General features: G+C 36.9%; 2 protein-coding genes across 7 annotated transcripts in view; one reads left to right on the top strand and one right to left on the bottom strand.

Annotated features, from left to right (window-relative positions):
* The window catches only part of LOC132096107 (aerolysin-like protein), a 254,098-nt gene that overhangs the window by 216,200 nt on the left and 15,255 nt on the right, over positions 1-22,643 (top strand).
* The window catches only part of LOC132101027 (H(+)/Cl(-) exchange transporter 3-like), a 51,121-nt gene that overhangs the window by 25,521 nt on the left and 2,957 nt on the right, over positions 1-22,643 (bottom strand). For 4 of the 6 annotated variants that reach the window (XM_059505839.1, XM_059505841.1, XM_059505842.1 and 1 more), the window contains exon 2: positions 11,630-11,805. In XM_059505839.1, the coding sequence (XP_059361822.1) occupies positions 11,630-11,789 (160 nt within the window). In that variant the 5' untranslated portion in view covers positions 11,790-11,805. Of the gene's footprint in view, positions 1-5,734; positions 6,175-11,629; positions 11,806-22,643 lie in introns of those variants that run through there. The other 2 variants (XM_059505840.1, XM_059505844.1) reach the window with 2 other exon arrangements.

Genomic DNA, 22,643 nt, shown 5'->3' with positions numbered 1-22,643 from the left:
ACCCCTATTATGTAGCGTTTCTTAGATGCATTTAGTGAATAGAACAAACCTTGATTCAGCACTCTATAAATGAATCACTAAACTGTGAGGCACCAAAACTACTTGCACCACTGCAGCGGATAATCAGCAGCTAATCGGCTTTCCTTCAGATCTCGTGAGCTGAGCGACACACACCGCTGCTAGAGCACAGCCTCACACGCTCGAGAAACACACACTTGTACACACTTCCCTTTTCTAGAAACAAATCGAGCCTGCACATCGCTGTGAGCAACCTAATCAAGACTAACCAATGAAAAGACAAACAACGTAAAGCCAGAAACGGCACGAGAAATGATACTGGTCTTAATATAAACACATGCATAATGAGGCGAGGACAAACAGGCTGCATTCAGCAGAGATCTACATTTAGACCTGCATGAGATGAAAAGTGTGTGTGTGTCACCACACCAAAACACTCAAAACCGCAGAAAACAAACAAAGCATGACTCAGCTGCTTAAAAAAAAAAAAAAACAAGAATTTTATTTTATAAACATTACTTATGTATAAGTATTTATTAGCAATTATCACATTTAATGATCAACAGCCAAAGGCTATTCTTATTTACATACTTTAAAAATATAAATAACATTATTTATTAAGATCTGTATTGTTTTGTTTTAATATTGATTTATAGTTTTATTGTTATTTATTACATGTATTTGTTTATTTAATTAGAATTTATATATTTTTTATAACAGGTAAAAAAGACATTAATATTTTAAATACTTTATTAAAATAAATACTACAGTACAAATAAGTATATTTTATATACTTAATTTATAATTATATACTTATTGATTACATTTTGTTTATATAATTAGTACTCTTAATATTTAATACAAGTACAAATAGTTTTAACAATAAATAATATTGTTAAATTAATAAACAGCTAATGTATTCTTATTTTATTTAATAATTCATTAATATTCTATTAATAATATATTAAATATTCTTATGTTTTGTTTTAATAGCATTAGCTTGTTTATCATTATTATTATTTAATAAATGTATTGTTTTTTTAAATATTATTAATGTTTTAATAATAATCAATAGCTTTTATTTAGTCATTTATTAATGTTAATAATATTTATTAATATTCTGAATATTTTGTTTTAATATTAATATATTGTTCTAATGATTAATGCATGAATTATTAACCATTTTTTATGTAATTAGCATTAATGTTTTAATAAACTAACAAATAGTTATGTTATACTTTAGTCGTATGAATAAACCATGTTATGGAATATTTATTAACATTCGTATTAATATTAATAGCTTGTTTTATTATTATTATTATTATTAACAACATCTGTTAGAACTCATAGGAAAAGGTTCCAGTGAAACATGACGCCTGAAGATCATAAGCTATCAAAAACCCACTCGACGTCTTCACAGGAGCAATATTAATGCGTTCGAACAAACAGCGGAGATGCAGTTCATCTGAAGCACAAGTCTCCCTCGGAGCGAATGATGAGGATACGGCGATTAGATCATGCCTGTGCTGACTCACGCACACATCAAACCCTCGCTGAAGGAACAGGGAGACCCATGATCTGGAAAGAGCTTGTGCTTGTGCGAACGCAAATCTCATCCTTAACAAAATCCACATCTTTACAGCTGCTTTCCCCAAACTGCATGTGCATTTAGACCTTGATGCTTCCTGTGCAGATCACCAGCTCAGAGAAGAAGAAAGAGACCAGCGTCTTCTGTGCAGGAGTCGTACAGAAACACTAATGGCATGTTTTAGCATGGATCAGTGAATTTCTTCACTGATAAAATAGATAACATTAGAAATACAATAGCGAATGTAGATTCTACAGCGTCTAACACTTCAGTTTCATCCATCGCACCCAAAGATAAACTGCAGTGTTTTACAAATATAGGACAGGAAGAGCTAAATAAACTTATCACTGTATCTAAACCAACAACATGTTTATTAGATCCTGTACCCACTAAATTACTAAAAGAGCTGTTACCTGTAGCCGAAGAACCGCTTCTCAATATCATTAACTCGTCGTTATCTTTAGGTCACGTCCCAAAACCATTCAAGCTGGCGGTTATCAAGCCTCTTATTAAGAAACCAAAACTAGATCCTAGTGTACTGGCAAATAATAGGCCTATTTCAAATCTTCCATTTATGTCTAAAATTTTAGAAAAAGTTGTGTCTGCTCAATTGAGCACCTTCCTTCATAAAAATGATCTGTATGAAGAATTTCAGTCAGGTTTTAGGCCCCACCATAGCACAGAAACTGCACTTGTTAAAATTACAAATGACCTGCTTCTTGCGTCAGATCAAGGCTGCATCTCATTTCTAGTCTTACTTGATCTTAGTGCTGCGTTCGACACCATAGATCATGACATACTCATAGATCGATTACAAAACTATACAGGTATTCAAGGGCAGGCTCTAAGATGGTTTAGATCCTACCTGTCCGATCGCTACCATTTTGTTTACTTAAATGGAGAGTCATCTCATTTATCATCAGTAAAATATGGAGTGCCACAAGGATCCGTCCTAGGTCCCCTTCTATTTTCAATATACATGTTGCCCCTTGGTAATATTATTAAAAAATACGGAATAAGCTTCCACTGTTATGCTGATGATACTCAGCTATATATCTCAACGAGACCAGATGAAACTTCCCAATTATCTAAGCTAACAGAGTGTGTTAAAAATGTAAAAGATTGGATGACAAATAATTTTCTCCAATTAAATTCGGATAAGACAGAGATATTAATTATTGGACCAAAAAACACCACACAGAATCTTGTAGATTACAATCTGCAACTAGACGGATGTACTGTTACTTCCTCTACAGTCAGAAATCTGGGTGTTATATTGGACAGCAATTTGTCTTTTGAAAACCATATTTCCCATGTTACAAAAACTGCATTCTTCCATCTTAGAAACATTGCCAAGCTACGAAACATGTTATCTGTTTCTGATGCAGAAAATCTAGTTCATGCTTTCATGACCTCTAGACTGGACTATTGTAATGGACTTCTAGGTGGTTGTCCTGCTTCGTCAATAAACAAGCTACAGGTCGTCCAAAATGCAGCAGCTAGAGTCCTTACCAGGTCAAGAAAATATGATCATATTACCCCTATTTTACAGTCTCTGCACTGGCTACCTATTAAGTTCCGTATCAGTTACAAATTATCATTACTTACCTATAAGGCCCTAAATGGTTTAGCTCCTGCGTACCTAACTAGCCTTCTACCACGTACAATCCATCACGCTCCCTAAGGTCACAAAACGCTGGACTTTTGGTAGTTCCTAGGATAGCAAAGTCCACTAAAGGAGGTAGAGCTTTTTCACATTTGGCTCCCAAACTCTGGAATAGCCTTCCTGATAATGTTCGGGGTTCAGACACACTCTCTCTGTTTAAATCTAGATTAAAAACGCATCTCTTTCGCCAAGCATTCGAATAATGCATCTCTTAAATTGTGAGTGTAGTTGCATCTGCATTTTTATTCTTTAGCTTGGGTTAAACTAATTTTACTTTGTTGGATCAGCAGCTATGCTAATGATGTCTCTATTTTGTTTCTATGTTTTGCCACGGGACTAGGATTTACACAAGCTCCAGTCTGGATCCAGAACACCTGAGAAGAGATGATGCTGACCCTCAGAGGACCCCAGATGATCCTAACCTTGAATCAACAAACAGAACTAACAATTATTGCTACATGTGTGACTGCATCCTATAATTACTATTAATTAATAATGTTGATAGTTCATCATCTAGCTGACTACGTCTTGTATTATTATTATTATTTTTATTTTTCTAAAATCCTGTCAAACGTGCACAAACTACTAGCTACTACTAAATATTGTAGAAACATAATTTTCTGTAAAGTTGCTTTGTAACGATTTGTATTGTAAAAAGCGCTATACAAATAAACTTGAATTGAATTGAATTGAATCTGATTCCTATAAAACTGCTTCTGGGGAGAAATTCAGTGTAAATGAAGTTAAAAACGACCAAATGTGATCTTACTGGCAGCTTAAAGCTAAAAAACATTATCATCATATATACAAAGGCGCTAAATATCGTCATCAAAAGTGATGGTGAAAATGGAAAGCAAAGTGTAATCTATCTCAGCCTAAATTTTACATGAAAGAGGAAAATATGGCCTTTATGTAATAACATAGATAGACCAATGGAAATCAATGGCTTTTACACTGATTTGTGATTGCTGAATAATATTTTTTTCAATTTATGACATTTATCATTATTAATAAACAATTACTTACATAATATTTATTATTATTATAAAAACTATTTAGATGTACGTAAAGTCTATTAAAAAATATGTATTATTATATAATTATTTTATTTAACATATATACACATTTACTATTATTATTTATACAATTACTAATAGCAAACAAATCCCATTTGGGTAACAGTTTAGTAAGAAAAAGTGCTTAAAGTTTCTCTTATTAAAAGAGTTAATCTGATGCGATTTTGAGTTTTTCTTTCTCTTTGGAGTGTTACAAGCTCTTGGTGCATAAAGAAGATCTGTAAAGTTGTAAAGATTAAAGTCTCAAACCCAAAGAGATATTCTTTATAAAAGTTAAGACTCGGCCACGTCCCCCTAAAACACCGCGTTTAAACACGCCCCCACATGTCTACATCACTATGTGGAAATATTTGCATAATGCCTCCCAAGTGTTCACACAAAGAAAGAAGGCATATTTGTTCTTCTGAGAGTAGAAGTATTTAGGAATCTTTAAGATCACTTAAAACTGTCCATAAAATGTGTTTCTGTTCTGTTGTGTGAACCAGAGGAGGTCATTCTGACTTTGCTACGACAATCTGGCGCTTCTGAATCAGCTACTGTAAGTGGGTTCTGTTATTAGTTTAAGTATTTCCTTTTGACTGTTCAAATGTGGAGTTTTGCAAGTGTGTGTGTGTGTGTGTGTGTGTGTGAGAGAGAGATGGCTTTTCTAGTCATTTGTGATTTCAGAATAATTTTTTTAATTATATTATTATTAATAATAAACAATTAGTACTTACATATTTATTATTATAATAGATATTTACACGTACTTAAATGACATCCTAATATATATATATATATATATATATATATATATATATTAAATTTAGCTTAATTACATTTATCACTATATAATTTAACACCTTTACTCTTATTATTTATATTTTACTTATATATTTATGTTTTTTCTTTTGTTTTAGTTATTTTTATACAAATTTATATTTCATCTTTCATTATGAAATTTTATATATATATATATATATATATATATATATATATATTTGATTTTATTTCAGTTAATGTTTCTTTCATGCAACATTATCCTCAACAACAAAACTACACGACACACACAGTGTTCATTCTGTTCCTCAAACCCAAACACATCAGCTGATGGTAAATGATTTGCCTGATTATGAGCCACACATACGCATGCACAAAGCACGTCATAAGGAATCAAGAAAACACACATAGTATTACTTCTGAAACACACACGCAGGATTAACACACTGCATGCAGCCATATGAATGTGTCTCACTGTGTGTTGTAAATGCAAAGCGTGTATGAAGACTGTCGCAACCATAGACAGTAGGTCGCAACACACAGCGATCAGTGTGTGAAGAACACACGCAAACACACCCGAAGCGTCAGTGACATTGACAGCACGCGCGTGTGTGAATAACGCCGTACCTCTGAGCTCGTGCAGGGGGATCGCGTCCCCTCCGCCGTCATACGGGAGATACGGGTCGGCGGAGTCCTGTTCCTCCATACTGGTCCTGATCCGCGGGTCACAGGCGAGCGCGAGCGGCCATGATCAGTTCAGCTGCGCTCGAGAACACCAGCGTCACTGCGTCACTGCAGCGCGTCGATGCGGCAGCCGATGACGTCAGCGCGTCCGGGACGCCTTTACACGTCGCGTTCTGCTCACTCCCCTTGGCCTGTCCCAAATAGAGCACTTCATGTCCACTCTGTTCAGTCCACGAGACCGAGGGATGTCACATTTGTCATTTTAGCGTTCAGAAGTGCGCTCGCGAGCGCTCCCTTTGTGGACGTTATGCGCCAGCAGACTTCTACCCGACAGTCAAAGCGGCATTGCGTCACGAAAGTGTTGACTCCGAGGTAGACCTTTATTTTGAGAATGTTTTATTTGTTTGTTTGTTTTTTCACTTAAAACATGTCATTCCATAAGGAATACTATTTGATTAATGCATTACTGTTGCTGGCAAAGTTTAGTATAAATACATAAATGCAAATAGGGAAATTATAAACCATTGTTTCTTATTTTGAAATCAGAAATTAAGCAATACCTAAAATCTATATACAATCTGATAAACAAGAAAGCTGTTAAGTGTAAACATTAACATATTTTTATGTTTTTTTTTTTCATTATAATTTTGTATTTCTTTTTCTTTGTGTTCACCCCCCGGCTACTGTAAAATGTTTGATTTGAGTGATTCAATAATAATAATTTAAAAAACGGGAGGATTTAGGGTGCAATTTGGGACAGCATCCATACCCACACTCACTGTCTCTGCACTTGACTACTTCTATGACGTATTTTCCTGTAGTTGGCCCAAGTGTTCAAGAGAGCGTGAAGACCACAATTGTGTCAAACTCTTCATTACTGATGGGACACACTTACAGGGTTGTAAAAATGCAAGCGTTTACATAGCTTTCTTTTAAATTATTATTTGCATTACTTTGCATGTTAAAATCAACTTCTAAATGTCTGTTCAGTAGTCCCTATAACATGACAATTTTAATTTGTGATGCTTCTAATTAAGTGATAAAATGTTGTACAAAATAAACATACGAATCCATGCAGCAATGAAACGTGTAGCACTTTGTTTTACTGCCAAATTATATGTAATATCTAATTATTGTTAATATTTAACATACATTGGAAAGGTTTCTTTGACCTCTCTCGATCTTGGCAAAAAGTCTCACGATTTATTTCCAGAACATGATGCATGACGGGATACACCAAGCCTTGAATACCGCTCTCGAGTTTTAGTTTTAGATTAAGTGTGTGTTAAAGGCACATGCCCTTTGGTGTTTTTAAGATCTGGACTGTCTCGCACACTTACTTCCTGTCTCGCACACTCACTCTTCAAGTAGCCAAGACCGCAAGTGTGTGTATTTGGACAAGACAAGAGTCTTCACAGGTCAGTGTGTCCCATCATGCATCATGTTCTGGAAATAAATCCTGAGACTTTAATCCGAGATCTCACTGAATCCTTTCCAATGCAAGTTAAATATTAATAATAATTAGATATAACATATAATTTGGTAGTAAAACAATGTGCTACACGTTTTAATGGTGTATAGATTAGTATATTTATTCAGTGCAACATTTGGAGCTGCTTTTCATCGCTTAATTAGAAGCACCACAAAATTAAATCGTATCATCTTTTAGAGAGACTACTGAACAGATGTTTAAAAGTTGTACACCCATTTGGTCTTCACGCTCACTTGAACATTTGGGCCAAACACAGGAAATACATCATAGAAGTAGTCAAGTGCAGAGACCACAAGTGTGTATATTTGGACAAGGCAACGCTCACTACACGCTAAAATGATGTTAGGATGTCTTCAAATGTCATCCGTAAGAGAAAATAATACAGGCTTCTGAGATATCAGAGATCATTCAGCCTACACGAGACATGAGAGCAGCTCACAAAAGACTGTGTATAAAATAGACCATTTCAAACCATTCTGACCACAGCTTTTCCAGTCATTTCCATTTCAACATTAAAATTATTATTATTAATAATGTTATTATACTACAAGTATTTACATAAATATCATTTATAATTATACACACACACACACTTAATTATACAAATTATTATATTTAATGTATGTTTTTCTTAATATAATAATATAATATAATTTATCAATACAAGTATATATATATATATATGTGTGTGTGTGTGTTATACTTTAGCTATTATATAAATTATAATTATTTACATACAAACTTTTTATTTAATAATAATAATAAAATGATAATAATAATAATAATAATAATATATTTAGATCAATATTAATTGTATAATTAAAATGATTATGAATCATTGAATATATTTTGCTATAAAAATAATTTTTATATGAATATTTATCATAAAAAATGTTATCTCTCACTCTCTCTCTATATATAGCCCTTAAATAGGTATAAGAATTAACTATAAAAAGTTAGGGTTAGGGATATAAATACATATACATAAATATACAAATTCTGTACATATACATAATTAAGGGTTATATCTATCCATCTCTCTCTCTCTATAAATAAATAAATATATATATATATATATATATATATATATATCAGGAAGGAACAGATGTTTCCTGCTGAGCACAGCTGAATTCGACCATTTAATAAACTCAGCAACCACATCTGTTCACTGCCACCTGTTACATACACACACACACACACACACACACACACACACACACACACACACACACACACACAAGCACCTGGTGCCTTATTTCACTGCCCAACAAAGTAGACCACCTCAAAATAATCTCACAGATTCACTCCAGTATCCAGGACAGAGCAAGAATCAGTAGCACACGCTGAAGGTGACCAAACACACACCACAAAATCTCCATTTACCTTCAGCAGTGATCCTGCTGTTGCCAGGAAACCGCTCTGGACCATGTGATCATGTGGTCAGCCCTCTGCTTTTACTGTGGTGTTTAAATCAAAGCAGCAATCACGGCCTCAGTCCGGTGGTGTTTTCAGCTTCACATTACATCAGCGACCCTCACACCAGAGACCCCGCACTGACACACAGCACTTCACGCTGACAGGTTCCCATGTGTCAGTTCTCTCTTCTAAGTCGAGATACGTGTCACTCTGATGTGTCCGGTCGTTACATCACCTCATCTTCAGCAGAGCAGGGCTCTCTGGGTGCGTCTCAAACTTTCCCTCGCCTCAGGCCCGTGTCGGACGGGTACGTTTCCAGAGAGTCTGACGGGGCAGAGATTGTTGCACGACACTGAAAGGCGACACCTCGCCACTGCACGGACACAAAAGCTCTTATTGTGTGGGATCCACGACAGACTCATGAATAAATGAGCAACCCAACTCAGATCTCATGCAACAAACGCAGCCTTGAGACCTGGTTTTAGGCATGTTTTCATCCCACTGTGATGATGATACTGACACACTTACAGAAGAAGCTCTGTGTGAAACCCAGCAGCAGTGCGTCAGAAAAGTGACCCAATGCACCACCGTCTAAACCAAATCAGGGTTCCAGACTACGAACAAATGGAGGCACAACCATTTTTTCTGACCAAACATTTGACTAGCACTTTAAATCTAAAAAAAAAATCCAATTTGAATGTTATTTTTAAATGCTTTGTGGCAAACAAACACTTGTGTAAAATTAAAAACACAGACGTCAGTGACCAGTGTAACCAGTAGATGGCAGCAGAGGAACTCTTATTAGCTCATTTACACTTTTAGCTTTATATTTTGATATTATAAAAATATAAAATCATCAAGAAATCTAATTTTATCCAAGTTTTGCTGCTTTTTATTTTTTTGTGTTTATAAAGTCGTCACAAAGTGCCTTGAAAAACAAACTTTTCCTCACTAGTTGTCGTCAGTTCTGTATGATGCTATTAAAGAATAATGGGACATTTAATAAGAGTAGAATATACACATTTTCTATATCAAATTAGATTTTGCACTCGTTATTGTTGTTAATAAAAGTACATTTTCTCTGCTTCCCAACTCTTACTGTCAAATGTGTATAAACATGTAATATTATTAGGAACTGAACTTATCAATGCAAAACATTATTAATTGTATGATTGAATTATCTTTATTTTTAATACTCCCACTGTTATAAGTCATTACAGTTGAGCAACAAATCATCATATCATTATGATTTCTGAAGATCATGTGACTCTGAAAATACAGCTGCGCATCACAGAAATAAACCGGTTATTTTTTATTTTATTTTTTTGCTAAATCAGCTGATTTTACGTAAAAAAAAAATATATATATATATATATATATATATATACATATATATATACATTGTATTTAAAATAGAATAAAAAATAAAAAATTATTTTATAAATATTATAAAATATTGACAAATAAATAATATGCATATAAATCATTATAATTATAATAATTCAATTTAATATGTATTCATATTGAGTATGAATAAATATTTACTATAATAAATAATTTTCATTTCTATGTTTACCTGCATTTTTCATCGTTAGTTCAAGTTAACTTCTGCAGTTAAAGGCAGGGTAGGTAATACATGTATAAACAACTTTCTTCCAAATTTGTTTAAACTTTCTATATATATCAATGCATAATTAAAATGTAAGTACTCCGATAAAAAGAGTATAAAAATCGAGTGACTCTAGACCGTTTAATCTGTATTAAACACAGCTCATTTTTCCATTTCGGGACGAAACATAGGATTGGCTTAGGCGACTGTCACTCTCTCGCAACCATGGCAACCACCCTTTTGCCACACATGACCTGCCCAAGCACGTTTGTTTGAGGAATTCAACAGGCACGGATCCTAGGAATACCAAAACAATGGCAGAGAAACAGCAAGCAAAATTCACAGTACCAGCCTATGCAGTTAGTGAAGGCAAACCAGGCAAAAAAAGGAAGACGGTAACAGTACAAGAAAAGGCAATGAACAAAAAGTCTTTGGATAAACAAAGAAATAAAACACGAGTTAATATCAGCGTGGCTTTCCAGCGATGGCGAGAACTGAGGGAACTCAAGGGGCTGAAAAGTGACTCCTTGATGGCTTTATTTCTGCTGGACAGGTAAATCTTTCTTTTTGTATTTTGATCATACATATTTTTTTCATGAAGCATGTGTCATTAGCACATGTAGCTGCGTAATATAGCTAACATAACATTACTTAGCGAGCCGTAGTAGAGGCTTTGGAAGGAGCCCAGAAGGGAGGGGGTGGAGTGAATGGAAATAATGAGCTGTCTTTAAAACAGTCGTGAGAGGTCTACAGACACTCGATTTTTATACTTTCTTTTTCAGAGTACTTACATTTTAATTATGTATTGGTATATAAATAAAGTTTAAACAAATTTGGAAAAAAAGTTTTTTTATACATTTTTTTTTTTTTACCTACCCTGCCTTTAACTCATGTTATCTTATTGTAGAGTTAGCATTTTTTTTAAATATTGAATACTTAAAAAAATATTTATATAAAAATATTTATTATATTCAATGTATTAAATATTACATAAATATATATATATATGATATTTTAAATATTTATGTAATTTTTAAACATTACATAAATATTTAATATCATTATTAAAAATATCCAATATATTTTTTAGTTTACCTGCATGTCATGTGACCATTAACTGACATCAAAGAGCAATGACAAAAAATGTAAATATGTTGTTAAATTATTGAAATATCAAGGTAAAATCTCAGGAAGTACATCAAGGGGATATTTTCAGTCAGAGGGGTTAAAAAAAAGCGTATTAGTGCTAAAAGGTAGCAAAGCAGCTCAGATCCTAATTAATGCAGGTGCGTGAGGAGCATCATCTGTGGGTCAGCTGTACCTGGAGACGTGTCCCCGTCCAGCAGGCTGTCGTCTTCAGTGGTGTGGAAGTCCATGATGAGGCCGGCTCCATCGAGGAGCTCCTCGTCGCTGCTGGCGCTGGTGATGCTGTTGTAGCTGTTCCTGCCCAAACCTCTGCTGAACAACTGCTCCGACTCCATTTAGCAGCACGACACCCTGAGAAGACAAACACAGACGGTCAGCTGACGTGATTCAGCAAACACAGCAGAAACAGGAGCCCAGACCCTCACAGATCCTCAGAGGACCAGGACTGACACTGTGAACGAATGAGCTGTCTATTTAATTATGCAAACAGATATATAACACTTTTAAAATGGACAGATGTGTAACAAACGCTTCCCGAAACATTGTTTTGATGACAGCTGTGTTTAATACCAAGCTTTACTGTTGTAACAATCAACATTTCAGCAAATATTTGTAAGAAACCCATTGTTGCAGTAGAAGACAGTTCATATTACAACAGGAAGCTTGTAAATATGAGTCACACGTGCAGACGGTCAGATACTCTGATTCAGTCAATGTTTTCATAACAATATTATTATTAATGCAATTCTTAATTATTAAATAAATAATACATGAAGAAAAAAAATGACTCAATTGTGTCATACAGGTGTGAATACTTAAACTAATAATAATAATAATAATATGTATTATTGTTGATGAATGATATAAATAACAAGATATTATTCTTGATAGATTATCATCATCTAATAATCACACAACTAATAACAAGAACGATTACTATATTCTTATTATTAATACATAAATGTTACTACTTGTGTCATGCAAGTTTGAATAATGATATCAAAAATATTCATAATATTAATAAAAGCATTAATGCATAATGTTTTACAGGTCTGAATAATAATAATACTTTTTTATTATAGAATACATTTTAATATAAATAATTATTAGTAGTAGTACATCATAAATAAATTGTACTATTTTTCATGCAAGTTTGAATAATAATAAAAACAATTATAATATAGAAATGTATTAAAAAATAAATAATTGCAATACAGGTTTGCATGAAAACAACAATAATTCATATTTTTTGTTATTATTATTATTATTATTGTTGAATATATAGTTATTATAAAACATATATATTACAAATATTTAATATAAATAATAGTATAATATATATTTTTATTAAATACACAAATACATATTTCTATTGTGTCATGTTTGCCTGAATAATAACAATAGAAATGCTAGTAATAATAGATAAAACATCAAATGTATTGTGGATAGGTTTCATCATTCAGTACAGTGTATGTAAACTCAACTCACCGCAGTAATGTTACTACTGTATGAGGGGAAAACACAATATTTGACTTCAGACGCCGTACTCAACTGATAACAGTCTTGAAAAACAGAAAGACAGACACCAAACAGAAGAAGGTGGAGTCTGTGTGAGTTTATTCTCCATAACGTCTCCAATCACCTCATAACATCACGCCGTCCGCTTCATAACAACACACTGAGCTTCCCTCTTCTTTCCCTTCTCTTCTATTTCCTTCAAACCTCTCTCCCCCCCCTCTCTCTCCCTCTCTCTCCCTCTCACTCTCTCTCCCTCCTGCTCTCTCTCTCGCTCTCTCTCCCTCTCACTCTCTCTCCCTCCTGCTCTCTCTCTCTCTCCCTCTCTCTCTCTCTCTCTCTCTCTCTCTCTCCCTCCCTCTCTCTCTCTCCCTCTCTCTCTCCCTCTCACTCTCTCTCCCTCCTGCTCTCTCTCTCGCTCTCTCTCCCTCTCTCTCTCTCCCCCCCCTCTCTCTCCCTCTCTCTCCCTCTCACTCTCTCTCCCTCCTGCTCTCTCTCCCTCTCGCTCTCTCTCCCTCTCTCTCTCCCTCTCACTCTCTCTCCCTCCTGCTCTCCCTCTCTCACTCTCTCTCCCTCCTGCTCTCTCTCTCGCTCTCTCTCCCTCCCTCTCACTCTCTCTCCCTCCTGCTCTCCCTCCTGCTCTCCCTCTCTCTCTCTCCCCCCCCTCTCTCTCTCCCCCCCTCTCTCTCCCTCTCTCTCCCTCTCGCTCTCTCTCCCTCTCTCTCTCTCTCCCCCCTCTCTCTCACTCTCTCTCCCTCTCACTCTCTCTCCCTCCTGCTCTCTCTCTCGCTCTCTCTCCCTCTCTCTCTCCCTCCCTCTCTCTCTCCCTCTCTCTCTCTCTGTGTGCGCATGTGCGAGTGCGGAGCGTTTGGGACGATTGTATGAGCGACTGAGCAGCGTGTTTGAGTGAGTTTCAAACTTTTTCCTTTTTTCTCTTTTTAGATAAGGTATTGGTTGAGCTTATTGAAACTACGGCAGTTTTTTTATTATTTGCTGACTCTGTCGGCAAAAGAGAGTAGCAATGGGATCTAATTCTGATGGCTTTGCGTCTTTGACTGCACGCCATGGGTGCAAGTGTTTATCAGACGAAACCGTGTCAGTAGAAGATTGTTTAATTGCTGTTAGCAATGCAGTTGGTGCTTTAAACATCTTGTCTGCATCGAGAATGAATAAGGCAGTTGTTATTTTTTTGAGGGAAACGACTATGGTTGATGATTTGGTTGAACGTGGATTATCTGTGAAAGATGCATTCATTCCTGTTTTGCCGCTGTCTAACCCCTCGAAAAAAGTTATCTTCTCCAATGTGCCTCCGTTTATTCCAAAGGATACACTTGAGCGCATTCTTGCGCGTTATGGCAAGTTAATGGGACCGATTAAAATGATACCGCTTGGTTTAAAAGCCCCACAATTAAAGCACATAATGTCATTTAGACGTCAAACGTACATGATTTTAAATCCCGAGTTTCAAAATCTTGAGGTTGCTGTGAAACTGGCATTGAATGGGAAATATTATACAATCTTTATCACTGTTGATTCAATGAAATGTTTTACTTGCTCGAAACCGGGTCATGTCAGGCAATCGTGTCCTTTAAATATGGAAGCTGAAAAGGAGAAGGAAAGTAATCCTGTAGTGGATCAGGTGAATACTGCTGTGGCAAATGACACTGCAGCAGAAAATACTGATATAATAACGGATGAAACTGCTGTGTTACTTAACAGTGGAGAGGACTCTGATGTGCTTGCACAAGATACTGAAGTTACAGACAGTGCTTCCATCATTACTACACATGTAAGTCTTAAAGTTGATGAGGAGCTCAAAGTTGACGGGGCAGTTAGTGATTTAATAAAATACCAAGGAAATCAAAATGAGATTGAGAACATACAGGTACAAAGCAGCAGCTTGTCACAGGATGAAGACCTAGATCTGTTGTCACAGAGAACTGATGATTTATCTGAGAATGACTCTGAATGTGAAGAGTATGATGTAAATTCACAAGGGAATTCTGCTGGGAATTTTATTTCCCAGTCAAAACTTCCTTTTTATACATTTCAACAGTTGAACAATTTTCTGGATGCTACTAAGAATCAGAGAAAACCCAAACTGGAAAAATATTTTCCTGATTTGGAACTTTTTGTTGAATCTGGTGCTATTGCAATGCGAAAGGCGACGTTGGAGGAACTGGATCAACAGAAACGCTACAGGCTTAAAAAACTTGTTAGTGTAGTTAGAAGAAGCCTAAATTCACGTCTGAAAAGACACTGATTCTATGAAAAGTGTCAAAAGGCAGATGTGGTGGGTCGCTTTATACCCCATTGTGATTATTGTCATGACCTTTTTTAATATTGGGTCTTTAAATATTAATGGTTGTCGTAGTATAGTTAAAAGAAATGATCTTTTTAATTATTTAATTCTTAAAAAGGCTGATGTGATCTTACTCCAGGAAACACACACGGATTTGCAGAATCAGTCACAATGGCTTAGCGATTGGAAGGGTAATGTGTGTTTGAGCCATGGCACAAATGTTAGTGCAGGGGTTGCAGTATTGTTTTCACCCCGGATTGGTGGTAATGTTAAGAGTATTGAGATAATACCAGGGAGAATTTTACGAGTAGATGTTAATTTAGGTGACAAAGTTTTTTCCCTGTTTAATGTATATGCTCCAAATGATGGTCGGGAGCGTATTCGTTTTTTTGAAATGTTATCAGATGTGTTATCGCACTGTCCCCAGGATAATATTATTATACTGGGGGGTGATTTTAATTGCACTTTAAATCAGCAATTGGATCGGAATCATAATGAACCACATTCCCTTTCGGCGAATACTCTTAAAAGAATAGTTGATCAATATAATTTTGTTGATTTGTGGAGAGATGCATTTCCTGGGCTTAGACAGTATACCTGGATGAAAGTGAACTCAAATAATATGTCTGGAGCCAGGCTTGATCGGTTTTATACAGAAGCACGTAATAGGGGAAGATTTTTTTGAAATTCTATTTCACCTACTTTTCTCTCAGATCCTCATTATATTTCTATGGCTATTTCTGTTGAGTCCACCAAATCTTATAAATCACTCTGGCACTTTGATAATAGGTTACTTCAGGATCACTGTTTTATTCACTCTTTTCACCTTTTTTGGGATTCTTGGAGAGAGGAGAGAGTAAATTTCCAGTCTTTAATCAATGGTGGGACGTGGGCAAGATACAGATTAGAATTTTTTGTCAGCAGTTTACTGCACATAGCAGGGGTGCCCTGCTAGAGAAAATGAAAGCTCTTGAAAAAGAAATTCTTGGACTAAGTAGTCAAAGTACTACAAGCTCTACTTCCACTGATTCTTTCGAAAGGAATAGATTTCTTTTACGCAATTTAGCGGAAGAACAAGGTAAAACTGCCCTTTTAAGGGCAAAGTTCACTCGTCTAAATGATATGGACTCTCCTACGGCTTTTTTCTTCAGACTTGAAAAAAAACAGCAGCACATAAGCATCTTCATCAACTGAAACTCCCAGATGGACGAGTTTTAACAACACAAATGGAAATTAACTCTTTTGCTATGTCTTTTTATGAAGAGTTGTATCGTGCAGAGCCTTGTAATGGAGTAGAAGCAGACATACTTCTGACTGACTTGCCACAATTGTCAAACAAGGATAAGATGGATCTTGAGAGTCTTTTAACAATGGCTGAACTTTCAAGAGCTGTTCAGGAATTGAATCCTGGAAAGTCACCTGGATTGGACGGTCTCTCAGCCGAGTTTTATAAGGCTTTTTGGAACGTAATTGGTCAGGACTTTTATGACGTTTTGATGGAAAGTATTGAAAAAGAGACCCTTCCTCTAAGCTGTCGGAGAGCAGTTTTAACTTTGATCCCCAAAAAAGGAGACCTTGGTTGTTTAAAGAACTGGCGCCCTGTCTCCTTGCTGTGCGTTGATCTTAAGATATTTTCAAAAGCCTTAACCAACAGATTGAAGAACTGTATAGAAACCGTCATTCACAATGACCAGTCTTATTGTATTCCTAACCGAACAATATTTGACAATGTTTTTTTTGGTTAGAGACATTATTACAGTGGCAAAAAGGCATAACCTGGACATCGGCCTTCTTTCTCTGGACCAAGAAAAGGCCTTTGATAGGGAGGACCACTCTTATCTATTCAAGACACTTGAGGCTTTTGGATTTGGTCATAATTTTGTGTCCTTTATTAGGCTGATGTATAATGATATTTTTAGCATGTTAAGAGTTAATGGTACATTAACAAGACCCTTTTCAGTGACAAGAGGAATAAGACAAGGGTGTCCTCTATCGGGTTTACTCTATGCTATTTCTATTGAGCCTTTTTTAAGTCTGCTGAGAAAAAGACTGTGTGGCATTGGTGGTTCTGGCTGCCCTAAAGTTCCCCAAGTAAAACTGATAGCATATGCCGATGATGTAACTCTGATTATTAAGAATTCAAATGATGTTTATAATATTATTTCATGTTTGAATACTTTTCAGAAAGCTACCTCTGCATGTATAAATTGGGAAAAATGTACTTCTTTGTTGATGGGAGACTGGCATGGTTCAGGACCTCCTCAGTTGCCAAATCAGTGTAAATGGGCCCATGATGGCTTAAAAGTTCTTGGTATTTATTTTGGAACTGACCAGTACATGGAGAAGAATTGGGAAGGAGTGGTTGACCGGGTTATTGGCAAAATCCAGAAGTGGAAGTGGATTCTCCCACAGCTGTCCTTTAGAGGGAGATGCCTTATAATTAATAACCTGGCAGCTTCAATGCTTTGGCATAAGGTTACATTGCAAAATCCCCCTAAAGAACTGTTACTAAAGGTTCAAAGGGCATTTGTTGAATTCTTTTGGAATGGCCATCATTGGCTTCCTCCTGGGGTTCTCTATCTTCCTGTTGCAGAGGGAGGTCAAGGCCTTATACACGTTGAATCCAAAATTGCAGCAATGAGACTGCAAACATTGCAAAAACTGCTCTACTGTTCAGATGGAAAGCCATGGATTGATTATTGCTTGTATATTCTTAAAGATCTTGGAGGAACAGATCTTGACAGAGAGTTATTTTTAATTGAGAAGCCTTATGTTGAAAATGCGAATTGCTCTCTTTTGAAATTTCATGAATCCATTTTTCATTCATGGAGTTTGTTAAAATTCTCAAGAGTAGATGATGAAAATTATGGGTGTGCAGAACCTCTGTTTTTTAATCCTCTTTTTAAGACACAGTTTTCATTATCGGGTTCTGTAATTAAGATGTTTCTGAATGCAGGAGTAACTAGAGTTATGGACCTGCTCGATACAACAAGAGGTCAGTGGCGAACAGATCAGTCACTTGCTGACCAGGTTGGGATAAGGTCAGTAAGAATGGTGGAAGGGATGGTTAAGAGCTTTAAGGCTTGTTTTCCCCCAGTACTAACTTCACTTATAGATTCTGTTTCAATTGATGGTATGGTATTTAAGACTTTTCCAGCATTAAAAGTTGTTCCAAAAAAATTGGAACTTGAAGAGAATACTAATAGTTTCTTGTTAAAGGGGTTTGAATTTTTGGATTTCCAAAGAATGGGGAAAAAAATAATTTACCATATTTGTGCTAAATCCGCACACGTTGACCAACTGAAGGTAAGAATAGACACTAAGTGGAAAGCTTACTTTTCTGTGCCCAGAGACGTAGATCCCTCATGGAGGCTGTTGTACAAACCCCCAGTTCCTAAAAGATGTGGAGATCTACAGTGGAGAATACTTCACAGTGTCTTGGCTACAAACAACTTTGTTTCCAAGTTCAATGAAATGGTTTTACCTGAATGTTCTTTTTGTAAGGCCTCTGACACTGTGTTTCATTTATTTTGTGAATGTTCAAGACTGGCTCCACTTTTTGTACTTTTGGGAACACTAATTACGAAATTGGGATTTTCTTTTCTTTTTGCAAGTATAACCAATCATGTCGTGAAAGGTGTGTACTTGCCAATTTTTTAATAGGACATGCCAAGTTGGCAATCCTGAAAACACATCAATGTAAAAACGCGGGTCAAGATGTTGACTTGTTGCCTCTTTTTAAATCATTGGTAGAATTTAGGGTTGCTGTTGAATTTGCGTATTATAAACAAACTGATAATGTACTTTTTTTCAAAACAAGGTGGGGTGTGAGAGATGCTTTAGTGACAATGAGTGAGTTTGGAGACATGGTTTTTAATTGGTAAAACTGTTCTGGTTTTATTTTTTGTTTTTGTATTAGTTTTGTAATGTTTTGAAAAAATGGTGTAAATTAAAAGAAGTTTAAAAGTCAAAGTCCCCCTCTCTCTCTCTCTCTCTCTCTCTCTCTCTCTCTCTCTCTCTCCCCTTCTCTCCCTCTCTCCCTCTCTTCCTCCCTCCCTCCCTCCCTCTCTCCCTCCCTCCCTCTCTCCCCCTCTCTCCCTCTCTCCCTCCCTCCCTCTCTCCCCCTCTCTCCCTCCCTCTCTCCCTCTCTCTCTCCCTCCCTCTCTCTCTCCCCCTCCCTCTCTCTCTCCCTCTCTCCCTCCCTCTCTCCCTCTCTCACTCCCACTCCCTCTCTCTCTCTCACTCCCTCTCCCACTCCCTCTCTCTCTCTCACTCCCTCTCCCTCTCTCACTCCCTCCCTCTCTCCCTCTCTCACTCCCTCCCTCTCTCCCTCTCTCACTCCCTCCCCCTCTCTCACTCCCTCCCTCTCTCCCTCTCTCACTCCCTCCCCCTCTCTCACTCCCTCTCCCACTCCCTCTCCCTCCCTCCCCCTCTCTCACTCCCTCTCCCACTCCCTCTCCCTCCCTCCCCCTCTCTCACTCCCTCTCCCTCCCTCCCCCTCTCTCACTCCCTCTCCCTCCCTCCCCCTCTCTCACTCCCTCTCCCACTCCCTCTCCCTCTCTCTCTCTCACTCCCTCTCTCTCTCTCACTCCCTCTCCCTCTCTCACTCCCTCTCCCTCTCTCACTCCCTCTCTCACTCCCTCTCTCTCTCTCTCACTCCCTCTCCCTCTCTCACTCCCTCTCCCTCTCTCACTCCCTCTCTCACTCCCTCTCTCTCTCCCTCTCCCTCTCTCACTCCCTCTCCCTCTCTCACTCCCTCTCTCACTCCCTCTCTCTCTCTCACTCCCTCTCTCACTCCCTCTCTCTCTCTCTCACTCCCTCTCCCTCTCTCACTCCCTCTCTCACTCCCTCTCTCTCTCTCACTCCCTCTCCCTCTCTCACTCCCTCTCCCTCTCTCACTCCCTCTCTCACTCCCTCTCTCACTCCCTCTCCCTCTCCCTCTCTCACTCACTCACTCTCTCTCTCCCTCTCTCACTCCCTCTCCCTCTCTCACTCCCTCTCCCTCTCTCACTCCCTCTCCCTCTCCCTCTCTCACTCACTCTCTCTCTCTCTCTCCCTCTCTCACTCCCTCTCCCTCTCTCACTCCCTCTCCCTCTCCCTCTCCCTCTCTCACTCCCTCTCCCTCCCCCTCTCTCACTCCCTCTCCCACTCCCTCTCCCACTCACTCTCTCTCTCCCTCTCCCTCTCTCACTCCCTCTCTCACTCCCTCTCCCACTCCCACTCCCTCTCTCACTCCCTCTCCCTCTCCCTCTCTCACTCCCTCTCTCACTCCCTCTCCCTCTCTCACTCCCTCTCTCACTCCCTCTCCCACTCCCTCTCCCTCTCTCACTCCCTCTCTCACTCCCTCTCCCTCTCTCACTCCCTCTCTCACTCCCTCTCTCCCTCTCTCCCTCCCTCTCTCACTCCCTCTCTCCCTCTCTCACTCCCTCTCCCCCTCTCTCACTCCCTCTCCCTCTCCCTCGCCCTCCCCCCTTTTGTTTTACTTTAGTCTCTCTTTCTCTCTCTCACACACTCTCTCTCTCCCTCTCTCTCTTCCACAAGCCTCCACTGGACTCACATCAATAATAATAATAATAAAGGTGGAAATAATTACCCAGCTTCACAACGCCAGCGTCTGATCGTGTTTAAAACTCCACTTGTGGTCGAAAAAGTGACAGTATGACACGAGAAGAAAATTATTATTAATATTGTTGTTGTTAATATAAACAATCAACAAATGAACTAATAATAAACTAAATGAAATAATTTCTAAAAACAATATAAAATAAAAATAAAAAGTCTTACATTACATATTACTATAATTATAATTGTTTTTAGTCATGTAAAAAATGAATATATATTTAGTAAATTAATATAAATAATAAATAATAAGTATTATTATTATCATCATTGTTTGATGTAATCAAACATTGATGTTGATCATTTGGATAATAATTATACAAATAATAATAATATGAATAATGAAATCATGAATCATTAATTATTTTTCTGGTAAATAGTTTAAATTCTAAATATCATTCTTGTGTAATAAATAATAATAATAATAATATATTATTAAATAAATAAATATTTTATTTATCATACTGGTTTGAATAATAATAATTATAAATATTATTAATATATTTTTTATGATTTTATATTATTAGATTTGTTTTATGTTTTGAAAGAAGTCTTTTGCTAATTAATTCTGCATTTATTTAATAAAAACACATTAAAAACAGTTATTTTTATGAAATATTATTACAATTTAACAAATGTTATCTATTCGAATATATATTAAACTGTAATTTATTCCTGCGATCAAAGCTGTATTTTCAGCATCATTGCTCCAGTCTTCAGAGTCACATGATCTTCAGAAATCACTCTAAAGCTGCTTTGTAACTAAATGAAGACGGTGTTTCAATTCCATAGATTAATTTGTCAAGCAAATCATGAGACGTGAATCCTGCTGGTCTCTGACTCCAGACATGAGGCGCTCTGTCAAGAAACAAACTGTCTGGAGGACGGCCCGGGTTTAATCTAGTTCAAGCAAGAAATTCAATTGATTTACTTCAATCTGAATGTTTTCTTTAATGCCCAGAAAGATCCAAGAACCTTTCTCAGAGTTCAGGAGAGGATCATAGCAACGAGAAACACCGTTTGAGGGATTCATTCAGATAATCACAGACCTCATAACTTACAGATAATCATTTAAATGATTTCCATTTACTTTTGCAGGAAGACGCTCAAACGTGAAAGAGGAAGATGTCTGTATTTACTGCTAACATCGCGAGCCAGTTCGACGATCAGACCAGACCCAGATGACTTTAAACCACTCAAATTAAACACACAGCCTTAACAATCAACACATTTGGCTCATTAATGCCAAAATATTAATGTGGCGCCATTCAGTGGCATTACCGAACTTTATGAACGGGAAAATCACACATAAATCCCATAAATTAATCTTTAATATAGTCCATTTGACAACAGCTATCATTGATATACTATTATAGTTTTAATAGTATATTAAATGAATTATTCATTTACAAATGAAGTTCTAAGCAATGCATATTACTAATCAAAAATTAGGTTTTGATATATTTACGGTAGGAAATTTAATAAATATCTTCATGGAACATGATCTTTACTTAATATCCTAATGATTTTTGGCATAAAAGAAAAAACAAGAATTTTGACCCATACAATGTTTTTTTGGCTATTGCTACAAATATACCCCAGTGACTTAAGACTCCAGGGACACATATTTAATTTATATATATATATATATATATACACATTAGGGGTGTAACGGTACGTGTATTCGTACCGGACCATTTCGGTACAGGACTTTCTGTACGGTGCACGTGTGTACCGAATGACTGAATGCAAT

Source organism: Carassius carassius, chromosome 2 (genome assembly GCF_963082965.1).
Source record: "Carassius carassius chromosome 2, fCarCar2.1, whole genome shotgun sequence".
Taxonomy (NCBI): domain Eukaryota; kingdom Metazoa; phylum Chordata; class Actinopteri; order Cypriniformes; family Cyprinidae; genus Carassius; species Carassius carassius.
The sequence above is the reverse complement of the archived record's forward strand: the minus strand, read 5'-3'. Positions and strand labels throughout refer to the sequence as shown.